The sequence below is a fragment of the Phacochoerus africanus genome, chromosome 8, assembly GCF_016906955.1.
Source record: "Phacochoerus africanus isolate WHEZ1 chromosome 8, ROS_Pafr_v1, whole genome shotgun sequence".
Lineage (NCBI taxonomy): Eukaryota > Metazoa > Chordata > Mammalia > Artiodactyla > Suidae > Phacochoerus > Phacochoerus africanus.
In genome coordinates, this window is record NC_062551.1 from 160,025,686 (window position 1) to 160,050,113 (window position 24,428).

General features: G+C 38.8%; 1 protein-coding gene across 1 annotated transcript in view; it reads right to left on the reverse strand.

The window, feature by feature from the left end:
* OSBPL9 (oxysterol binding protein like 9) overlaps positions 1-24,428 on the reverse strand; it is a 177,128-nt gene that overhangs the window by 143,713 nt on the left and 8,987 nt on the right. Inside the window, 1 exon segment of the mRNA XM_047789127.1 lies at positions 7,249-7,299. Coding sequence (XP_047645083.1) covers positions 7,249-7,299 — 51 coding nt within the window.

Here is a 24,428-nt window from a genome sequence, read left to right on the forward strand (position 1 = left end):
ACTATAATTTCTATTTTAAAATGTCTTTCTTTCATTCATTTAATGTTTCCAAGCTGACTGAAAACTAAAACTGTTGCTTGCTCTCATTTTGTTTTTATTTGCCTGAAATGTCTGTCTCCCCCCCGCCCCCCGCCGCCGCCCCTTTTTTAAATTGAGGAGTTCCCATTGTAGCTCAGCAGAAATGAATCTGACTAGTATCCACGAGGACGCAGGTTTGATCCCCGGCCTCACTCAGTGGGTTTAAGGATCTGGCGTTGCTGTGAGCTGTGGTGTAGGTCGCAGACATGGCTTAAATCTGGTGTTGCTGTGGCTGTGGCACAAGCCAGCAGCTACAGCTCTGATTCGACCCTTAGCCTGGGAACTTCCACATGCTATGCGTGCTGCCCTAAAAAGACACAAAGACAAAAATAAATAAATAAATAGAAGTATAGTTGATTTACAATGTCATGTTAGTTTCAAGTGTAGAGCACAGTGATTCAGTTATACATGCACACATACACACATGTTACAGACACATACATGTATTATATACATATTCTTCTCCAGATTCCTTTTCCTTATAAGTGATTACAAGATAGTGAGTTTAGTGCTCTGGTTATATAGTTTCTTATTGGTTATCTATTTTATATAGAGTAGTGTATATATGTTAATCCCAACCTCCTAATGCATCCCTCCCCTCTTCCTCTTTGGTAACTCTAAGTTTGTTTTCTCTTGTCTGTAGGTCTATTGCTATTTCCTAAATAAATTCATTTGTACCAATGGTTAATTATTACTTACAACAGTAACAACCATTCAGGAAGAACCTAAGTCCAAAACACTGGACGCTTTTTAATGTTCCACTTAACTTGATATTCATAATTATATGAATAAATGACATGAAGCCCATTCTAGAGCTAAAGGAAATAGGACTCAGAATTGAATAGATGAGTTAGCTAATTAGAAGTCAAACAGCTAATAAAATGGCAAAATCCTGAACTGAATTCCATTTCATTTTCGGTCTGTTCATGTCTTTACCCTACACTACCTTTAATGCTACTGCTTATCCATTTTTCAGATTTTACCTGGAAATGTCAATTATTCACCTTTGAGTCCTGGGTAGAGGAGAGGAAGTCAGACCCCAGGACGCAACCAACATTTTACTTTACCATCAAGGCAAGAGCACCATCTAGTGGCCACACTTTGCTACCAACACAGTCAGTAGATGGGAAAGAAACGGGTTTTCAGTCTTCGGTTTTTCTCCACTAGTTTTATACTTCCTTGCATCAGGCTGGAGCATCTGCCTTGACTCTTCTAGTGAAGAAGAACAGGAGCCTGGTAACATTACGGTCCAAACAGAGTTTTGGAATGAGACAGACCCAAGTCTGATCCCAGATTCACCATTTACTAACCGTGTGACTTTGGTTAAGTTACTAAAAGTAGCTTGAGTCTGTCTCATTTGTGAAATGAAATAACACTGTGAACCTGAGAGGATTATCACGGGAATGTCTATGAAAATCAGCCAGCACAATGACTGATCCAAAGAGCTTCCTCAATAACTACTGGTTCCTTTCCCTATTCTCTTTTCGCATAGCCTAAAACCACATGGGTATTTTGCTTTCTCTCTCTCTTTTTTTTAAGAAAATATCATACCACTGGCTCATGTTCTGTTTAATATAACTTCCATATTTCTTTTGTATGTAAACTATAATAAAGGCAAATTCCCCAATGCTTATTCCTCATTTTTAATAAGTACATAAAATCAATAAGCATTTTTTTTAATGGCCACACCTGAGGCATATGGAACTTCCCAGGCTAGGGGTCCAATCAGAACTGCAGCTGTTGGCCTGCACCACAGCAATGCCAGAACCCAGCTATCTGCAACCTATGCCTTAGCTTGCAGCAACACTGGATCCTTAACCCACTGAGCAAGGCTACGGATCAAAGCTGCATCCTCACAGACACTAATGTCAGATTCTTAACCCAGGGAACCACAATGGGATTCCAAGAATAAGCATTTTTTGAGTACCTACTTAGAATGTACCAAGCACTTGTGACAGTGGATGGAAACTACTGAGTGGGAAAAACAGACAACTTAACATGCAATACCGTGTAATAAGTATTTTCATAGATATAAGTGACAAACTTAAAAGGATCAAATCTGTTAGAAGGATGTGAACAGGAATGCTTTACAGAATCACCACCATTTGAAAAGTCTCTTAAAAAATGAGCTCACCAGTTAAGGGCACAGAACAATTTTTTTTTTTTTTGTCTTTTTGTCATTTCTTGGGCTGCTCCCATGGCATATGGAGGTTCCCAGGCTAGGGGTTGAATCGGAGCTGTAGCCGCCGGCCTACACCAGAGCCACAGCAACGTGGGATCCAAGCTGCATCTGCAACCTACACCACAGCTCACAGCAACACCAGATCCTTAACCCACTGAGCAAGGGCAGGGATCGAACCCACAACCTCATGGTTCCTAGTCGGATTCGTTAACCACTGCGCCACGACGGGAACTCCAGAACATTCTTGATATAAGCTCATTTGGAATCTAGACATTAGGTACATTATCTATCACCACCATTGCCATCAGCAGCAGCATCGTTCATAGCAGTTATTACTTATTAGATGTGTACTACTATGTGCCAAACTCTAACACACAATTGCTAAACCTCACAACCCTGCAAGTCATTTAATGTTATCTTCATAGAGGTTAAGAAACTTGCCTAAAGGCACAGAGTCAGTAAGTGGTGGAGCTAAATGATATTCATCCCCAGGTCTCTCTCTTTCCACTATACCAGTGGTCCCAAATGTGGCTGTACAACACCTGGAGAATCTGTTTAAAACATAAAGGCTCCAGGAGTTCCCATCATGGCTCAGTGGTTAACGAATTCGACTAGGAACCATGAGGTTGTGGGTTTGATCCCTGGCCTTGCTCAGTGGGTTAAGGATCTGGCGTTGCCGTGAGCTGTGGTGTAGGTCACAGACACGGCTAGGATCCTGCGTTGCTATGGCTGTGGAGTAGGCTGGCAGCTACAGCTCCAATTCGACCCCTAGCCTGGGAACCTCCATATGCCATGGGTGTGGCCCTAAAAAGACAAAAAATGAAAAATAAAAAAGTAAAGGCTCCAGACCCTGTTCTAAAATATATCTAGGAGTTCTCATCATGGCTCAGTGATAACGAACCCAACTAGTATCCATGAGGATGCAAGTTCAATCCCTGGCCTCGCTCAGTGCATTAAGGATCCAGCATTGCCGTGAGTTGTGGTGTAGGTCGCAGACATGGCTCGGATCCCATGTTGCTGTAGTGTAGGTCGGCAGCTACAGCTCCCATTTGATCCCTAGCCTGGGGTACTTCCATATGCTGTGGGTGTGGCCCTAAAATTACACACACACACACACACACACACACACACACAGTGGAACTTGAGAACCTATATTGCAAACTAATTCTCCAGATGCTTCTTAAATAGAAAGTCAAATGGCAGTCCAAATTTTAAAAAACACCATAAAGCCTCTTAGACACATACACAATACTAATTAACAGCATCCATCGATGTGCCAGGTGCCTAATCCTCACAAAAGTCTGCATGGATGTTATAATCCCTACTTTAAAGGAGAGAAAACTAAAGCTCAGGAAGCTTACAGCCTCCTTCTTCCAGTCAACAAAGCAAAGGGCAAAAATAAGATTCAAAAACAGGTTTGTCTATTTCCTGTCACGCTGGGTGGTAGACAGAATTCTAAAACAAACCCCTCCAAAGTGACCCTGCCCCTCCACTATTTCCTCCCTTCTGAGTATGAGCATAAACCATAAATATGGTGAGACGTCACTGCCGTGACTATGTTACAGGATGACTTATCACTCAAGTGATATATTATATGGCAAAAGGGAGATTATCTGGTGGGTGTAACTTATTTTAATCATGTGAGGCCTTTTTTTAAAAGCACAATGTTTTCTGCAGCTGGTAAGAGAAACGAGAAGTCAGAGACACTTAAAGCACCACGAGGATGCCATGCACCATGATGGAGTATGTGCAGCCTCTCCAAGTGGAGAGCAGACCTCAAGCTGACAGCCAGCAAGAAAACGGGGCCCTCAGTCCTGTAACCACAAGAAACTGAATTCCGCCAACAATGTGAATGAGCCTGGAAACCAACTCTCCCTTGGAGCCTCCCCCATATCCTCCACATAAGGGCCCAGCATGGCCTATATCTTGATTTCAACCTGAAGGAGAGAACATTTCTGAGGTGTCTGATCTACAGAATTGTAAGATAATAAGTGGGTGGGGGCTTTTCAATTGTAGCAAAACATACCTAACATAAAATTTACCACTTAAAATGTTCCAGTGTTCAGTTTAGAACCATTAAGTACATTCACATTACTGTGCATCCACCATAACAGCCATCGTCAGAACTTTTTCATCTTCTCAAACTGAAACTCTGTACCCATTAAACAAGAAACCTCTAATCCCCCTCTCCTCGACCCCTGGAAACCACCATTCCACTTTCTTTTTCCATTGATTCGATTACTCTAGGTACCTCAGGTAAGTAGAATCACAAAGTATTTCTCTTTTTGTGAATGGCTTATTTCACTTAGGATAATGTCCTTAAAGAATTTCCTTCCTTTTTAAGACTAAACAATATTTCATTGTATGTATATTTCATTTTATCTATTCAACCATCAAATGGACACAGGGCTGCTTCTACCTCTTAAGTGATTGTAATGCTTCTTCAAACATCAGTATACAAATATATGTTGAAGTCTGTGCTTTCATTTCTTTTGGATACACACAAACACACACACGGGTGTTGTTTATAATCCTGAAAGTTAAGTAGGTAAAAAGAAATAAGCGTTTATTTATCCTATTTGCACTGTATCACTGGGTAACCAAGTAGTAGACAAAGAGAAATATTTCCTTATAAAGATAAAAGTTAAAACAAAATGATAAAACACTGTAATTTTACAAACCCCAAATGAATCTAGGTACTGAGCATTTATAGTTGATAATATCAATGAAAAGCAAAAATCAGATGTGCACGACAAAAGAACACAACACCGCCTATAGTCTTGCCAAAGGAAATCAAATCTAAGTCTGATCTAGTCTCTGGATCCAGCGGCCAATGTGCAGGAAAAGCAGAGACAGAGGAACATGCAAAAACGCACCAGTATGCAATCAGTAAAGTCTATACAATGGAAAACTCCATCTCCATCTGTAGATCAAAGGGTCTGGATTCTTCAACAGATAAATTACAAACAAAAGATATCAAGTTTTTTTTAAATGGGCAAGACAAAATACAGAATTAAGGAATGCAAAGTCAAGAAGTTAGTTCTATAAAAGAATAGTGGTTACTTTTGGAGACACAGAGGGAGCTTTTTTGTTGTTGTTGCTCTTTTTAGGGCAGCACCTATGGCGTATGGAAGTTCCTAACCTAGGGGTCAATCAGAGCTGCAACTTCCAGCCTACGCCATAGCCACAGCCACATCCAAGCTGTATCTGCAACCTACGTCATAGCTCAATGGCAACGCTGAATCCTTAACCCACTGAGCAAGCCCAGGGATCAAACCTGCATCGTCATGGATACCAGTCGGATTCTTTACCCGCTAAGCCACAGCAGGAACTCCCCAGGCTGCAATTTGAATGAGGCACATAGAGAGGATTCTAGGGTAACTGGCTAACTTCTGTTTCTTAACCTAGATGGTAGTCATGAAAGTTAATAATTAAGCCATATTTGAAAGAAAATAACAGTGCATTAAATGTAACAATGAGACAGTGGCCTGAATCCAGATTGAATTCGATTTAAGAGCTGTCTCACCACATCTCTGCCAAAGTCTCACTATTGAGTTTCTCTCAAGCCAAGAAAGCAGTTAATATCAGATGAGTGGGGACTGAGGTCAATGGCAAGTGCTTAGAAAAGCATCAAACCAAGAAGGCAAAAGACAAACCCAAGGAAAGGAAATAACAGTAAACAGTATAATGAGCTGAATTTTCAAAAATCTTTATGCTATCACATATACTCCATCTGTTCAAAACAGGTCTAATTTTCATCCTGCAAATTCGCCATACTTACTCCTATCTTGGTGCCAAGATTTTTCCATTAGAATTTAGTTTCTTCCTGTTATTTCCCATTTCTACTAATTAACTATGCTAATAAAGGCCATCATGTGTTTACCAAATATATTTACGTCTTTAAAACTAAGGGTACAGAAAAAAAGTTGGGTGAAAGAAAACAGGGACCAGAAGTGAAGGCCATGAGAAGCTGAGTTACCTAATTATGACAGAGATAGACCCTTCTTTAGATACAGGGGAGTACTAGAAACTGTATCTCCAACCCTGCATTCTTTCTTGCCTTTACCTATTTGGACAATGAACAAGCAATTAAAAGCAATTTGAGAGAGTTCCTGTTGTGGCTGAGCATAATGAACCCAGCTAGTATTCAGGAGGACACGGGTTCAATTCCTGGCCTCCCTCAGTGGGTTAAGGATCTGGCATTGCTGTGAGCGGCAGTGTAGGTTGCAGATGTAGGTTGGATCTACCAACCCTTAGCCTAGGAACTTCTATTTGCCACGGGTGAGCCCTAAAAAAAACAAAAAACAAAAAAAGACTTGAAGCTCCAGGCCTGCACTGTCCTATAAGTCTGAACCAAGATGTGCCACAAATGCAAAGGATATACTGGATTTCAAAGACCTATATGGAAAAAATATATATACAAAATACCTCAATAAATTTTTTTTACTGACTACATGATGACTACATGACTAAATAATGTTCTGGATATAACGGCATAAATAAAATAAATTATTAAAATGAATTTCACCTGCTTTTTACTTTTAAATGTGACTACTACAAAATATTTTAATTATATATATGGCTTACATTACATTTCTACTGCACATCCTGCTAGAAAAACCATGACTAAATAGTGCTGAACAGCAGTAAGCAGTTAAAAGTGGGGACTTTTCAGAATTTTTTTCTACTGTTCGCTCTACTGCACAACCCATTTAATTTCCAACCCCTGTTCTTGATGTTAAACAGAGGTTAAAAAAGTCAGTAGGTGCATTAAGTTATGGATATGACATTAAATCACAGGCCAAAAGAACTGAGTTCTAGTCCTGGTTCCGGAGTTACCCTGGAGAAATTTTTTTCTCTGAGCCTTTAGCTGCCAATGCCAATAATTAAGTAACAAAGCTAAACTTAAGTTTAGACTACCATGAGTCTGTCAAAAAAATTTTTTTTTCTGACAAAATTGGTTTTCATAAAAATGAATAAATACTCACTCTGAGTCTAACACATCCTCTGCGAGAGCCTCTCATCATTTTGTCCTTCGACTAAAAGAAAAACAAAAACATTCAATCAATAAATGATAAACAGACTGTTTTTAGAATCATCTAAGGATAAAGAGACAAAATTTATATAACATTCCTCCCTTCTCCCCCACCATCACTTAAAGATAGGAATTAACAGGTTTAAAATGAAAATGTTTTGCAGTCTATACAAATAAACCTAATCAGAATTTTATATGTACCTTAAGTATAGCAAATATTACACTATATTTTCATCCCTCCTTCATACCCCTTAACTCTAGCCCTGTTTTATTAAAAATTCTCAATATCTACTTACAAATATAAGGATTCATATTTTATTAAAGATTCTCAATAGTGGAGTTCCCATAGTGGCTCAGTGGTTAACAAATCTGACTAGGAACCATGAGGTTTCGGGTTCAATCCCAGGCCTTGCTCAGTGGGTTGGGGATCCGGCGTTGCTGTGAGCTGTGGTGTAGGTTACAGACTCGGCTCAGATCTGGTGTTGCTGCGGCTGTGGCCTAGGCCGGCGGCTACAGCTCCAATTAGACCCCTAGCCTGGGAACCTCCATATGCCACTGGAGCGGCCCAAGAAATGGCAAAAAGACAAAAAAAAAATTCTCAATACCAATAGAAAAGAGTTCTTTACTAACAATACAGTTAGTATAGTTGGCAAAAACAGAGTTAATGAAACATTCCCTAAGCACTTAATAACCCTTTTACCATACCCTATACTTATCTTCCCTCCAAAGTGCCAAGGCAGTACACAAAAATAATAATTATGTTTGCAAATACCCAATGAGAGTTAGAATGCAACTCCAACAAGGTAACAACCAATATATTCATCCTTGATCCTCTTTCACTTTTAAACCTAAGATTACAGTAAATAGAAAAAAGGCAAGAAAAGCCCCAATTATGTTATCACTATTAGGGTTATGAGTAAGTTAGAAAACATTGAAATAGATAAGTGAAAATAAAACAAATATAACTAGGAAACAATCAGACAAATCCAGACCATGGGACATCCTACAAAATAACTAGGCTAGACTATTTTTAAAAAGCTCTGCCCCCACCCCCAAAAAAGACTAGCATGTAAACAACTGTAATACAGAGCAAAAATAAGGCAGGTACACACAGGTACAAAGTGCTATGAACTACAGAAGGCTCCCTGCCGGGGAAAAGATCAGGGAAAGCAATACGGAAGTGATCAGGTTTCAAGCTTCAACCTTAGACTTTTTTACAAAGGGTTCTTTCTGATAAGAGAAGGGACAGAGGTTTAAAAAAAAAAAAAAAGAAAAAAAAAAGCATTCCAAGCCAAAGGAAGAACATCAGCAAAGGCACAGGTACAGAAAACTTTACACATGAGGTCTTCACAGAAGAGAAGACCCAAGAGCAGAGAGCAGAGAGCAAGGTGTAGAGAGATGGAGAGAGGATGCTGAAAGGAGATATGGGCACCAGGTCCTGGAGGGTCTGGGAAAAAAGTTAAGGACATTAAATGTTATTCAATACAAGGACTTTGGGAAATTCCAAATACAAGAACTTTGGGAAAGGGATGGTGGTGACATTAATGATAGCGAAAGCAGCAGCAACAGCAGCATCAGAGTCTCACTCACTGATGCCCTCTATGTGCTATGCATTTTATATACAGTAAACCTCACAAGGCCTTGCATGGTAAGAATTATCCACATACTACTATAAATGAAGTGACACCAGGGAGATCAAGGAAATTACTCAGTTAAATTATACATGTAAAAGATAGCAGAGTTTGAAATAGCAGGCACAATTTGGAATGGCTGCCCTGCAAAGCATTCTCCCAGACCCTATCTGGGCTCTGCTAGCCTTGAATCCTCCTCCTCTTCCACAATGACAGAGTCTTCTCCCTCATTTCCTCACCACTCGGCTCCAGGGTGGGGCCAGTGGGAAGCTGGTATGACTAAGTCCCCCAGGCACAGTGAGTACTCAGTCTCGGCTATCTGGCCAATCACAAAACCCACTACCCCAGGGACAAGGCAGAATACAGTCCTTTCACAGCAAGTTTTTCAGCTGAGGCTGAGGGAAGAAGTCTTTCCTATCTGCTCTTAAAGCTGTGAGGTACAGTGGCCACAGGCCTTGGGCCTTCTACAGAAAGGAAATAACAACTAAAGATACAAGGTGAGAGAAGGAAAGAGAGGCAGAAAGTCCTAGGTGCAAGCAATCTCCAGCTACCTCCTGATCTAAAGCAAACCTGCCTAAGACAATGTTATTCATCAAACAGCAGAGTTGTTGTTGTCTGTTTTTTGATGAATACTGGCAGTGATGAGAGAAAGGCAGGGCCAACTTAACCCCAACTCCAGCAATCTTCCTACCAGGTGCTATCCTACCGATGTTCTCAAACCTACTAACAAATGTATTTTTTAGCAAGTTGGCATAAATATGCCTCCAGGAGTTCCCGTTGTGGCACAGCGGAAACGAATCCGACTAGGAACCATGAGGTTGAGGGTTCTACCCCTGGCCTCGTTCAGCGGGCTAAGGATCCTGGCGTTGCTGTGAGCTGTGGTGTAGGTCACAGATGCAGCTCAGATCCCGAGTTGCTGTGGCCGTGGTGTAGGCCGGCAGCTCTAGTTCCAATTAGACCCCTAGCCTGAGAACCTCCATATGCTGTGTGGTGCAGCCCTAAAAAAAGAAAAAAAAAATTCTTTTTAAGGGAATTCTCGTTGTGGCTTAGTGGGTTAAGAACCCAGCATAGTGTCCATAAGTATGCAGGTTCAATCCCTGGCTCAGTGATTTAAGGACCCAGTGTGCCACAAGCTGTGGCAAAGGTGGCAGATAAAGCTCGGATCTGGCGCTGCTCTGACTATGGCATAGGCTGGCAACTGTAGCTCTGATTTGACACCTAGCCCAGGAACTTCCATATGCTGCAGGTGCAACCCTAAAAAGAAGAAAATGACAAAAGAAAGAGAGACAGAGAGAGAGAGAAAGAAAGACAAAGAGAAAAAGAGAGAGGAAGAGAGGAAGGAAAGATGGAAGGAAGAAAAGAAGGGAGGGAGGGAGAAAGGAAAGAAGGCAGACAGGCAGGTAGGCCTGGGCCCAGGTAACTTTGCTGGTAAATTCTATAGAATGTTTAAAGAATTAACACCTAGAAATAAATTTAAACATGGAGGTGAAAGGCCTTTACTCTGGAAACTATAAAAAGTCAATAAGGAGGAGTTCCCGTCATGGCTCAGTGGTTAATGAATCCAACTAGGAACCATGAGGTTGCAAGTTCAATCCCTGGCCTTGCTCAGTGGGTTAAGGTTCCGGCGTTGCTGCGGTGAGCTGTGGTGTGGGCTGCAGATGTGGCTCAGATCCCGAGTTGCTGTGGCTCTGGCGCAGGCCAGTGGCTATGGCTCCAATTAGACCCCCTAGCCTGGGAACCTCCATGTGCCACTGGAGCAGCCAAAGAAATGTCAAAAAAGACAAAAAAGACCAAAAAAAAAAAAGTCAATAAGGAAATTGAAGACACTGCAAATAAATGAAAAGATATCCTTTGTTTGTGGATTAGAAGAATTAATGTTGTTAAGATGTCTATACTGCCTAAAGCAATCCACAGATTTAATACAATCCCTGTGAAAACATCCATGATGTTTTTCACAAAACTAGAATACTCCTAAAATTTGTATGGAACCACAAAATACCCCAAATAGCCAAAGCAATTTTGAGAAAAAAGAACAATGCTGGAGGTATCACGTACCCTGACTTCAGACTATACTACAAAGCTATAGTAATCAAGACAGTATGGTAGCGGCACAAAAATAGACATATAGATCAATAGAACAAACTAGAAAGACCAGAAAAAACCTTGCACATAGAGCCAATTAATCTATAATAAAGGAGGCAAAAATATACAATGGGGAACAGACAATCTCTTCAGTAAGTAGTGCTGGAAAACTTAACATCTACATGTAAAAGAATGAAATATTCTAATTCACAGCAACACACAAAAATAAACTCAAAATGGATTAAAGACTTAGAACAGAAACCATAAAACTCCTAGAGGAAAACATAGGCAGTGTACTGCTTATACTACCTTTTTTAAACTGTCTCTTCAGGCAAAGGAAACAAAAGCAAAAACAAACAAATAGAACTTAAAAGCTTTTGCACAGCAAAGTTAATATCAACAAAACAAAAAGGCAATCTACTGCAAGGAGAAGATATTTACAAATGATAATATGATAAGAGATTAATAGCCAAAATACACAAAGAATTCACACAATTCAATATCAAAAAACCAAGCAATTCAATTTAAAAATGGGCAGAGAATGGAGTTCCTGCTGTGGTTCAGTGGGAACTAATCTGACTAGCATCCATGAGGACACAGGTTGGATCACTGGCCTTGCTCAGTGAGATAAGGACCTGGCATTGCTATGAGCTGTGGTGTAGGTTACAGACATAGCTCAGATCCCATGTTGCTATGGCTGTGGCATAGGCTGGCAGCTACAGTCCACATTCAACCCCTAGACTGGGAAGCTCCGTATGCCACAGACGAAGCCCTAAAAAGACAAAATAAATAAATTAATTAATTTAAAAAAGTGAACAGAGGACCTGAATGTTTTCAAAAAAGATATAGAGATAGCCAATAGGCACATGAAAAGATGCTCAATATCACTAATCATCAGGGAAATGCAAATCAAAACTACAATGAGCTGTCACCTTACACCGGTCAGAATGGCTATCATCACAAAGACCACAAATAACAAATGTTGGTAAAGATGTGGAGAAAGGGGACCTTAGTCAATGTTGGTGGGAATGTAAATCGGTACAGCCACAGAAAACAGTGGTCCTCAAAAAATTAGAACTACCATGTGATCTAGCAATTTGACTTCTGGTATATATCTGAAGAAAACAAAAACACCAATTCAAAAAGATATATGCACCCCAATGTTCACACCAGCAGTATTAACAATAGCCAAGACATGGCAGCAACTTAAGTGTCCATCAACAGATGAATAAAGATGGGTACATATATAAATGGAGTATTACTCAGTCATAAAAAAGAATGAAATTTTGCCATTTGCAACAACATGGATGGACCTATTAAGCTTACTGAAATAAGTCAGAAAAAGACAAATGCTGTATGTTTTCATTTAAATGTGAATCTAAAAAATAAAACAAATGAACGAATTTAACAAAACAGACTCAGATACAGCAAACAAACTAGTGGTTACTGGTATGAGGGACAAGGGGAGGGCAAGCTACTAGGTATAGAATGGATAAGATACAAGGATGTAATATATAGCACAAGGAATATAAACCAATATTTTTATAATTTTATATGGAGTATAATCTATACAAAATCATTATGTTATATATCTGAAACTAACATAATATTGTAAGTCAACTATATATCAATCTAAAAAAAGGTTTAAAGAATTATTAATAACCTTTCATACTCTTCCAAAATAAAGAAAAAGAGGGAACATTTCCCAACTTTTTCTATGAGGCCAGTATCATTCTGATATCAAAACTAGACAGAGATATCACAAGAAAAGACCAATATTTAAAATGAATATAGATGCAAAAATCTTTAACAAAATACTAACAAATCAAATCTAGCAATACATACAAGACTATATACCATGATTGCTGTGGTTTAAATTTTGTGTCCCCCACCTGCCTCCCTGCAAATTCATATGCTGAAATCCTAACCCCAAGGTGAATGTATTAGGAGGTGAGGCCTCTGGGTAGTGAATGGTGCCCTATAATAGAATAGAATTAGTGTCTATAAAAGAAGTCAAAGAGAGAGTTCCTTTGCCCCTTTCACCATGTGAGCTTACAACATATAATCATGTGAGGAAGCAGATGCTCACCAGATACTAGAATCTAACAGTTCCTTGAACTTAGACTTCCCAGCCTCCAAACTATGAGAAATAAACTTCTGTTGTTTATAACAGCCTATTGCATTGTTGTTAGAGAAGCCTAAATGGACTAAGACAATGAGCAAGTAGGATTTATTCCAGGAAGGCAAGGCTGGAAAACACATGAAAACCATCAATACAATATACCATATTAGTAAATAAAGAACAAAAAACACATGATCACCTCAAAAGACAAAGAGGGGAAGCACTTGACAAAATTCAACATTCTTTGATGATAAAACTACTAAACTAACTAGGAATAGAAGACCAAGAACAAAGGATATTCTCTCTCACTATTTGTATTCAACATTGCATGGGAGGTTCTAGCAAGGGAAATTGGGCAAGGAAAAGAATAAAAGGCATCCAGATGGAAAGAAAGAAAGAAAACTATCTCTATTTGAAGATGGCAGGATCTTACATACTTGCCATACTAAGGTATACACAAACACACACACTTATTAGAGCTAATAAATGAGTTTAGCAAGGTTTCAGGCCACAAGACTAATATACAAAAATAGCTTGTTTCAAGAGTATAAAAATACGATTTATGTGGGGGGAAAATTTTTCATTTATAATAATACCAAAAAAATACTTAGTAATAAATACCTAAATAAATGGAAAGATATCTTGTGTCCATGGATTGGGAGAAATACTGTTGTTACAATGGCAATACTCTCCAAATTGATAGACAGATTTAATCTAACCCTTATCAAAATCCCAGTAGGGCCTCTTAATTGTGACCCTCTGGGTATATTTTATTACTTTAGCTTAACTTCTGTGTACCACTTAAAAAACTGTCTTCTGAAGCGATAGCTATAAAAGCAATTTAAACACAGCTCAAAATATTCCCCGTTGAGGCTGCTGAGGCTATAGATAAGACTCGTGTGAAACCTCTCATTTAAATGTACAAAATTATTTCAATTCCCCAAGCATATGCTTTAAATTTTTTAAAAGGAAGTACAATTTCTAGAAGAAATTTTTTTAAAGTATACCTAGACGTATTTAACTTATCCTATAAACAGTACAGTTTAATGGGGTGAAAGAGAGAAGATTCTGAATTCCAGCTCTTCCAAGCTGCTAGCAGTGTGACCCTGGCTACATCACTTAAATTTCCTGAGCTGAGGTTTCTTCATTTGTAAAATTGGGAATATTACTTACTCTAATAGAATCATTGCATTTTCTGAATTAATACAACTAAATCACTCAGCACAGCACCTGCCATATAAAAGGCACAGGTTCACACCCCTTCCTTTCTTCTACCTTAAATACAGCAAACAGAGATCTGCAATCATTTCATCTAAACCTAAGCTAACTTTATTCCCATCAGGCCACACCTGGTCAGACATGTCTCCTACCATCAATTCAGTCCCACCTACACACACTATACACACACATACACCACACTCTGCTTTAGTAATAATGCAAAGACAGCCTACAAAAAAAGTAAGCAACAAAATAAAACAAAAACATATTTTCCCTCCTATTCATGCTCACACACCTCCTCTGTGAACCCTCTTTCAACCCAGCTCATATGCCGAGGTACAATTTACTGCATTCTCAATTTATGGATGTTGCTGTTGCACTAGTTATTATACTGTATTAAATTGTATTAAACTAAATTAAATTGAAGGTAGAAGACAAATAGACGATGAATATGGACAAATGTCAAAGTGGTCTCCCACCTTTTAACATAAATGTAACACAGCTTCAGTGTGAGTCATATGTTAGTTCCCTCCCAACAGTACATGAGGCCGCACTTCTAGCTAGTGTTCCACTTTGGACTATACTCTCCTGAAACAACTAACACGTGCTCAACCTGCTAAGCTAAACGAATCCATAAAGATTAAAATCACAAGCTGGCTCTGTGGTACGGGATGGACAGGAAGAGGACAGAAGGAAATTTTGCAAGGTGACAGCAAAGCTCTATATTTTAATTGATATTAGTAACAAGGGTGTAAGCAAATGTCAAAGCTCATCTAACTGCACACATGGAATCTGTGGTTTTCATTGGGTATTAATAACATCTCAATAAAAATAAATAAATAAATAGGACTCCACAGAGGTACACTCTTTACAACAATAACTACAAAATAGAAAATGACAGCAATAACACCTATTCCTGCAGTCTCCTTTCCATTTGAGAGAGCACAGACTGCTTAAACCATCCTAAAAATATTTAATGTACCAGAGATCCTTACTAGTTAATGTCTGTAGCCCTCAATAACCTAAAGTGTCATCATGCTTCTGGAAAGCTACACCAACAAAAACACTGAGGATTCACAGACCCACAATAATGGAGGAATTTTCTCCATCATTCATCCCTCAAGTGAGCATAGATAACTCGCTCATCTTCCCTCCCCATTATAGAGGGCCTCATTTGAGCAGCTGCGTACTACAGATAGAGCCTTAGGAAAATATATTGAATCAGTACACAAGGAGACTGTGATATTAGGGGCTTCTCCAAGATGCTGAAAGACAGTTGCCTTCCTTTAAAAAAAACAAATATATATCAGAACAGAGATATACATATGAGACATATGTAAGAGCTAGAACAGCCTGGAGGTAACTATACAAATTATGACTAATTATACTAAGTATCAGAAAGTATTAATAGTAATAGAATTATAGTAAGAAGGCTAGAACTCGACTCAGGAAGCCAGAATAGAAATTATATTGACCGAAAATTAGACCGGTTGAGTTCTTATGATAGATATGTCTCTAATACAGAGATACTGCATGTTGATATCAACGTCTGATGTCATTAAATACCAACATATAACTACTTTTTGTCTGCTTCTGCCTCTAAATTTGGCATCCCATATAGCTTGCTTTCAGACACTACATGCACTAACGCACTAATCAGCCTAAATACAGAGTCTCCTTAACAGTTATATTTCATGCTATGAATCTTGAATATTAGTTTACATAATAGTGACCACAATGTACATTTAGTGAATATTATATGTCAAACACAGCCAGAAGTTTAGCTTTTTGTTAACATTTATTGAGCACTTACAGGCCAAACACCGGGCTAGTGCTTTAAATACAGTTTTACTTAATTCTCACATCTTTTATTATACCCAATTTATAATTGGGAAAATAAAGGCTCAGAGAGGCTTAAGTAACTTGCCCATGGACTCACAAGTAACAAATGGGATAGAGAGGATTCCAATTGAGGTATAACTCTAAAGGCCATGCATTTCTGCCACAGTTACGATAGATCTGATTAAGTCTTCTTTCAAAGTTTCTCTGAGCCACAAAGGCTGAGTATCAAATCAGCAACCCTTTTGAACTCAGCAGTGTAGATGTCACTCTATTTCAGCCATGTAGCAGTGCTTTAGAGGGTGGTACTCCTGTCTTCTGAACTACTGCTGGCATGTAAACCCCTAGGTCATTAGATAACAAGTGCAAGTCCATATCTCTTATCTGAGACCTTTGTAGCAAATGTGTTCTGAACTAGATAATTTTCAAAAAGTAACGTAAATATAATACCTAAGTAGTGTCACATCTGCAGTGGAGTATGGGGTATTAATCATTTCATTAACTTCACAATCAAGCATATTAATATTTTGGTATTAAAACATATTTACACCAAGCACGACAGAGATTACAACTAGCCACACAGTTCAGGATAGGCTTTACTTCAAAATGAAAATATAATAAATTTAGGAAAAAACTTCTGGAGTTCAGAGAGTGTGAGACTTGTACTTTGATCTAGTGATCTTTGACACTGTAAATGCTCAGGTCTTTCACTATTTCTTAAAAAGTACAATTGTACCTTCGAGTCAGAATTTCAGGCTAACAGATCAGTGAAGAGATCCACTTTCCCAGGGTTTAATTAATTAAGCACAGCTATGATGATGGGGTTTTTGCATCCTTTTAAGAAAAAGTTAAATATGAAATACTAAACAGTAGCCTAAGTGCTGCAAATTACTTAAAACATCTTAATATATGTTGGACCTCAATGTGTATTTCCTGTTTTTGTTTTGTTTCTCAAATACTGCCCCAAGTACTAAATAGTGACTAACATTATTTCACAAAAAATGACTGAAGGAAATGATGGGGTGTGTTAAACTCCAGAAAGTTTATGCTGTATATTAACACTTCTACCACCAAGCTATGCAGTGATAATCCATTATTATCATCCAACTTCATTTTTCTATCAAAAATTGCCCAAGGATGTTTCTCCTTATTTGGAAAACGCTAAGTCAGGGCCCAAAATAATAAGATCATGAAAAGATGAACAGCAAGAGAAGCACTACAAAAATTTACAGAAGGCAAAATTTGCACAATGCAGAAAATAATCTAGTTAGCAAGAACAATAGCCAGAACCACGGATTTTTGAGATGTCAGATCTAACTCTAAGACCCATCCTACAGCCCCAATTTAAACTGAGGCTATGCTTCAAAAGATCCTTGTTCAGATCTGGAGGTTAAAACCCAGAACAAAGTTTGCAAAGAAACTGTTCAAAGTAGTCCCCAGGTTAGCTAGGAAAAGCATTCAAAATGCAACATGTGAATATCAAAAGATAGGAGAAACACCGTTAAAAATTCAAAAATTGCCTAAAAAGTTATCTTCTTAAAGAATTTCTGGCTCTGGGGTAGGCCGGCAGCACCAGCTCCAAGTAGACCCTTAGCCTGGGAACCTCCAAGTGCTGCGGGTGTGGCCCTAAAAAGAGAAAAAAAAAAAAAAGAGAGAGAGAGAGAGAAGAATTTCTATTAGATGTTGCTGCTTAAGGGAAAGCAGGATTATAAGCAAGAATAAGGAAGTAGGTCAAGAATTCAAGAGCTATGCCAAAGGGCTTCAGAAACTTTCAAGGACTTGAGAAGTTAATGATCTGTAATAAACACGTTTTACTTTTATAATCGGGGGCGGGGGGGGGGGGGGGGGGGGACGACACCTTTGAAAAGGCCATGTAAAAATACTCATTCTTTGCAGCAGGTTAAGGATCCAGTGTTGTCACTGCAGTGGCCTGGGTCGCTACTATGGCATGGGTTCAGTCCCTGGCCTGGGAATTCCCACATGCGGCAGGCGCAGCCAAAAAAATAAAAATTCAAAAATATAAATACTCATTCTCTATCAGGTGTATTTTACTTCAGAATGCATGGATTTTTTTTAAAAAATGAAGGCAGAAGAGTTAACACGCAAGCACACAGGATGTCATCTATCAGATTTATATTTCATCTTCCTCTGGATGGCTAAAATTTCAAAATAGAATTATCTTCAAGAATTTGCCACTTTCTGTGTTCCCGCTGTATAAGCATAAAACAACCCATTACTAAACATATTCTAAGACTTAGTATCCGCTCCTCCTCCCCTTCTCTAGGCTTTCAGTGAACTGGAATAGGAAGGAGTCTTTTGTTTATCCTTGGCATTTCAAAAAGAATGATCTAAGTCCCTATCTTACAACTTAGATGTAAAAGGATTCAGTACTTTTTAATGAGGAATCAATGCAGTTTGCATTTTAGAACAGCCTGTGCAGAAAGTTTATTTCACATTGTGATAATGACATAAATTAGTTATCACCAGTAAGCAGACTAGTGATACCTTGGGTTTACTGTCATTTTAAAATATCAATGCTAGTATAATTCAGTATCTGCTGACAGCAGAACATTCTATCTGGAGTCAGAGGACTTAATCCCACACACAGAAACTACTGTGTGATTTAAGTCTCAATTTCTTCATTTGTAAAGGAAGAAATATCAACTACTTCAAACTTGTTCATTCCATAAATATTTACTGAATATTCACTAGGTGTCAGGTACTGCTCTAGATGCTAAAAATAAAATGATGCAGATAAGGAAATCAGCCAGGCTCAGACCTGAGGTAATATTAATCCATGAAGCCTGAAAATATACGCAAAGGCCCTGAGGCAGGAACAGGTTTGAGGTGTTCTAGGAAAGGGGGGTGGGGAGGGACAAAAAACAGCTAGAGAAGATAGAGAGTGGTGAGCGGAAAGGTAAGTGGAGGCAGATCACAAAGCACCTTTAAGTCATGCTAAAGAGCTTGGATTTTTTTCTAAAGCCACTAGAGAATTTTAAGAAAGGGGAAAATATAGGGGAATCTTGGGGGAGTTCTTTTGTAGCATGTTGGTAAGGATCCCTGGCCGGCACATGCTGTGGAAGTGGGGAAAAAAAAAAAAAAGAAAAAAAGAAGTGGAGTCTTTTGTCTGTGGTTGGGTATTTGTAATTGCCTTAACTAAGTGGACTGGGTACTACCAGCCTATCATAACTATAGGCGATAATACAGATTATTGCAACTTCTCTTCTAGTATCACAAACAGCATACGAATCTTAATTTCCCAAAGCCAGATGACTAGGATTTCATTAAGCAACAAGGGTGAAGGGAAAAAAATGATATATTTTGTTCATTCTGCTACTTGAATAAATACAATACAAAATGGTACAACAAATTATATTAAAAAATTTTAATAAATGCTATTAGGTCATAGAATATCCTAAAATGACACCATTTGTATAAAGCATATGTAAATGTGTATATAAGCCCAAAGAGTTAGGAAAGCTCTTCTCCAAAAACAAATGGTAGGATTTCAGATGAGTCTTTTTTTCCTTCTACCTCATATATTTTTCACTATTGTTTCCATTTTTGAAAATTAAGAGTATGTTGTCATCCCTTCAAGAACAACAAAACTATTGCTTTAAAGCTTTAAAACAAAGAGCAACCAATGTAAAATTCTGCAGAGAGTGCTATTAAAATTAAGAGTAAAAAGGGAGTTCTCTGGTGACACAGTGGATTAAGGACCCAGCATCACTGCTGTGGCTCAGGTTGTTGCTGTGGCCTGGGTTAGATCTCTGACCCCAGAATTTCTGCATGCCACAGGCGTGGCCAAAAAAAAAAAAAAAAATTAAGAGCAAAAAGTACCCATTGGGTTTAGCAACAAAGCTATCATTGGAGACCTTTGCTAAGACTTTCAGTGAAATCTGAGAAGTAAAAAAGAATGCCATAAACACAAGAAAGATGAACAGAGAAAAACAATGTAGAAGACGCTTACAATAGGTTCACCAATCTTGAAGAAAAGAGGTTTAGATGATAGTCCCAGGGAGACAAGGAATTAGCAGCTATTTTTCAACTTTGGAGAGATATAAACAAGTTAATTTGCTAATGAAAAAGTCAGTAGATCCTAAAATTCATCTGGAAGCTCAAGAAACCTAGGATATTCAAAACAATATTTTTTTCCTTCTTCTTTTTTTTTTTTTTTCCTTTTTAGGGCCACACCTGTGGCATATGGAAGTTCTCAGGCGAGGGGTTGAATCAGAGCTGTAGCTGCCGGCCTATGCCACAGCCATGCAGGATCCAAGCCATGTCTGCAACCTACACCACAGCTCACAGCAACACTGGATTCTTAACCCACTGAGCAAGGCCAGGGATTGAACCGCAACCTCATGGTTACTAGTAGGATTCGTTTCTGCTGCACCACAATGGGAACTCCCAAAACAATCTTGAAAAAGAAAAAAGATGAAGACTTTACACATCTCAATTTCAAAGTATTCTACAAAGCTACAGTAATTGAAACAGTGTGATGCTGTTGTAAAGATAGTATGACATAAAGATCAATAGAATAGAATTTAGAGTCCAGAAATAAACCCTCATATTTATGACCACAAGGGTGCCAACAATTCAATGGAAGAAAAAATAGTGTTTTCAATATATGGTGCTAGTGATTTGTTATCCACATGCAGAATAATAATAAAAATAAAGAATATAAATTTTTTTAAAATAATGTGACCCTTAGTTCACTCACATAAGAAAAGTAACTCAAAATGGATCAAAGACCTAAATATAAGAGGTAAAACTATAAAACTCTCAGAAAAAAATATGGGTATAAAACTTTGTCATCTTAGATTAAGCAATGGTTTTTCAGATACGCCACCAAAAGCAGAAGCAACAAAATAAAAAGATAAATTAGACATAATCAATTTAAAAAGGTGCTCCAGGGAAGTTCCTTTGTGGCACAGTGGTTAAGGATCCAGCATTGTTTCTGCTGTGGCTGGGGTTCAATCCCTGGCCCAGGGAACTTCCACAAGCTGTGTGCAGGAAAAAAAAGAAAAGAAAAGAAAAACAAAAAATAAAATAAGTTTGTGCTTCAAAGGACTCTATCAATAAAGAAAGTAAAAAGAAAACCCACAGAAAGGGAGAGAATATTTGCCAGTTATAAGGAACTTGTAACTAGAATATATAAAAAATTCTTACAACTCAACAAAAAAGACAAATAACCCAATTCAAAAATGGTCAAAGGATCCAAATAGTATTTCTCCAAAGAAGATTTACAAGTGGCCACTAAGCACATGAAAAGATGCTTAGCATCAATAGTTACTAAGGAACACAAATCAAAACCATAGTAAGATACTACTTCACACCCATCAGAATGGCTATAATCAAAATGACAGATAGTAACAAATGTTGGCAAGGATGTACAGAAATTGGAAGCCTTATACCCCTCATGGGAATGTAAAACAGTATAGCTGATTTGGAAAATATCTGGCAGTTCCTCAAAAAGCTAAACTGAGTTACTATATAACCCAGCAATTCTACTCGTAGATGTGCATCCAAGAAAAATGAAAACATGTCCACACCAAAACTTATGTATACAAACATTCAGAGAAGCATTAGTCCTAACAGCTAAAAAGTGGAAACACGGAGTTCCCATCGTGGCGCAGTGGTTAACGAATCCGACTAGGAACCATGAGGTTGTGGGTTCGGTCCCTGCCCTTGCTCAGTGGGTTAACGATCCGGCATTGCTGTGAGCTGTGGTGTAGGTTGCAGACGCAGCTCGGATCCTGCGTTGCTGTGGCTCTGGCGTAGGCCGGTGGCTACAGCTCCGATTCAACCCCTAGCCTGGGAACCTCCATATGCCGCAGGAGCGGCCCAAGAAATAGCAACAACAACAACAACAACAACAACAACGACAAAAAAAAAAAGTGGAAACACTAGAAATGTCCACCAACTGATGAAGGAATAAATAAAATGTGGACTATGCATACAACAGATTATGCAGCAAAAAAGCACTGATATGTGCTGCAATATGGAAGAACTTTGAAAACATTATGTTAAATGAAGGAAGCCATATCATAATTATTTAAAGAATACTTTTAGAATATGATTCTATTTATACGAAATGTCCAAAAGAGGCAAATCTGTACAGACTGAAAGTAGATTAGTGGTTGCCTAGGGCTGGGGGTGAAATAATAGGAAGTGATTGTTAACAGAAACAGTTTCTTTCGGGGTAACAAAAATTTTCTAAAATTGGGAGTTCCCATTGTAGCTCAGCAGTTAACAAACCTGAATAGGATCCACAAGGATGCAGGTTTGATCCCTGGGCTTGCTAGGAGGGTTAAGGATCTGGTATTGCCATGAGCTGTGGTGTAGGTCACAGATCTGGCATTGCTATGGCTGTGGGGGGCCAGCAGTTGTGGCTCCAATTGGACCCCTGTCCTGGGAACCTCCATATGCCACAGTTGTGGCCCTAAAAGCAAAAAAAAAAAAAAAAAAAACTCTAAAATTGATTGTGGACATGATTACAGCGGCCCTAAAAAGAAAAGAAAACCTATTTTTTCCATTACGAGAGTGAAGGATGCAGGGAAGGATAGGCAGGAAAGTAGGTATACCACTAAGTGGGGGTACAAAGAGTTGAGAGTGTTCCCACCAAATGGACTCTATTAATAGTCTCTGGGAGGCATGGCATCTTCTACAAGTGATGGAGGAAAGAGGAGGGTTGCGACGCTGTAAAGAGCTGCCAAGGTGACAAAGCAAATACTCGCCCAATATTTCATGTGTCCATCTATGCCAAACAGTAATGCTACAATTAAATAAGTGGACAGGCCTAGCATGAAGTCTTAATGTGAACAAAATTCCAGGAAACAGAACATCAATTTTCTTGGGGTTTTTTTTGGTTTTGGTTTTTTTTTTTTTTTTTTTTGGCTTTTTAGGGCCACACCCACAGCATATGAAAGTTCCCAGGCAAGGGGTCAAATCAGAGCTGTATGCAGCTGCCAGCCTACACCACAGCTCACAGCTGCACTGGATCCTTAACCCACTGAGTGAGGCAGGGGATCAAATCCACATCATAATGGATCCTAGTCAGGTTCATTACCACTGAGCCACAAGGGAAACTCCACAGCAACTTTCATAATAATCTTAACGTTGTCATGTGAATGGGAAAAAAATTCATTATGAATACTTCAAAACACTTTCCTTGAATATGACTCCATTTATATGATTCTATATATCATGTTACCCTAACTTTTGCCCAAAAAAAAGTATATTCCTTTTTTTATAAGAAGTTTATTTATTTATTTATTATTTTTTTTGTCTTTTTGCTATTTCTTTGGGCCGCTCCCACAGCATATGGAGGTTCCCAGGCTAGGGGTTGAATCGGAGCTGTAGCTACCGGCCTACGCCAGAGCCACAGCAACGCGAGATCCGAGCCGCGTCTGCAACCTACACCACAGCTCACGGCAACGCCGGATCGTTAACCCACTGAGCAAGGGCAGGGACCGAACCGCAACCTCATGGTTCCTAGTCGGATTCGTTAACCACTGCACCACGACGGGAACTCCCTATAAGAAGTTTAAACTAGTCTGACAAGATTATCCATTATAATAAAATAAATGAGAAAGAAAAGATTAGGCTGGGGAGTTCCCGTTGTGGCTCTGCGGAAACGAATCTGACCAGTATCCATGAGGACGAGGGTTTGATCCCTGGCCTCACTCAATGGGTTAAGGATGTGGCCTTGTCGTGAGCTGTGGTATAGGTCGCAGATGCTGCTCAGATCTGGCATTGCTGTGGCTGTGGTATAGGCCAGCGGCTACAGCTCCGATTTGACCCCTAGCCTGGTAACCTCCATAAGCCACGGTTGCAGCCCTAAAAAGACAAAGAAAAAAAAAAAAAAGATTAGGCTGGCCATTTGTTTTTCTCTATAAGCAGTAAAAGGAATTAAATCTTTAGTTTAAATCACTTGAGCACTGTCCTAGCTAGATCTGATTGGGATTATGTAACTAGTTAAAAATCTAATCCTATGACAACTACCACATATAAGAGTAGCATATTTAAAAACAACTCTACTTTCCATCTTTCTACAAGTTGTGACCGTCAACAAAACTGCTTGCAACAAAGCAAGAACTGCTTTTGTGATATGAGACACTAAGCAAAAGATTCCACATAGTTCTACAGGCTCTGGATGATTAAACAAAAGCCACTGTTAATAATATAAACTCTATCAGGCTTTACATAAACAGTGGAAATAGATATATCTGCTATTAGTAT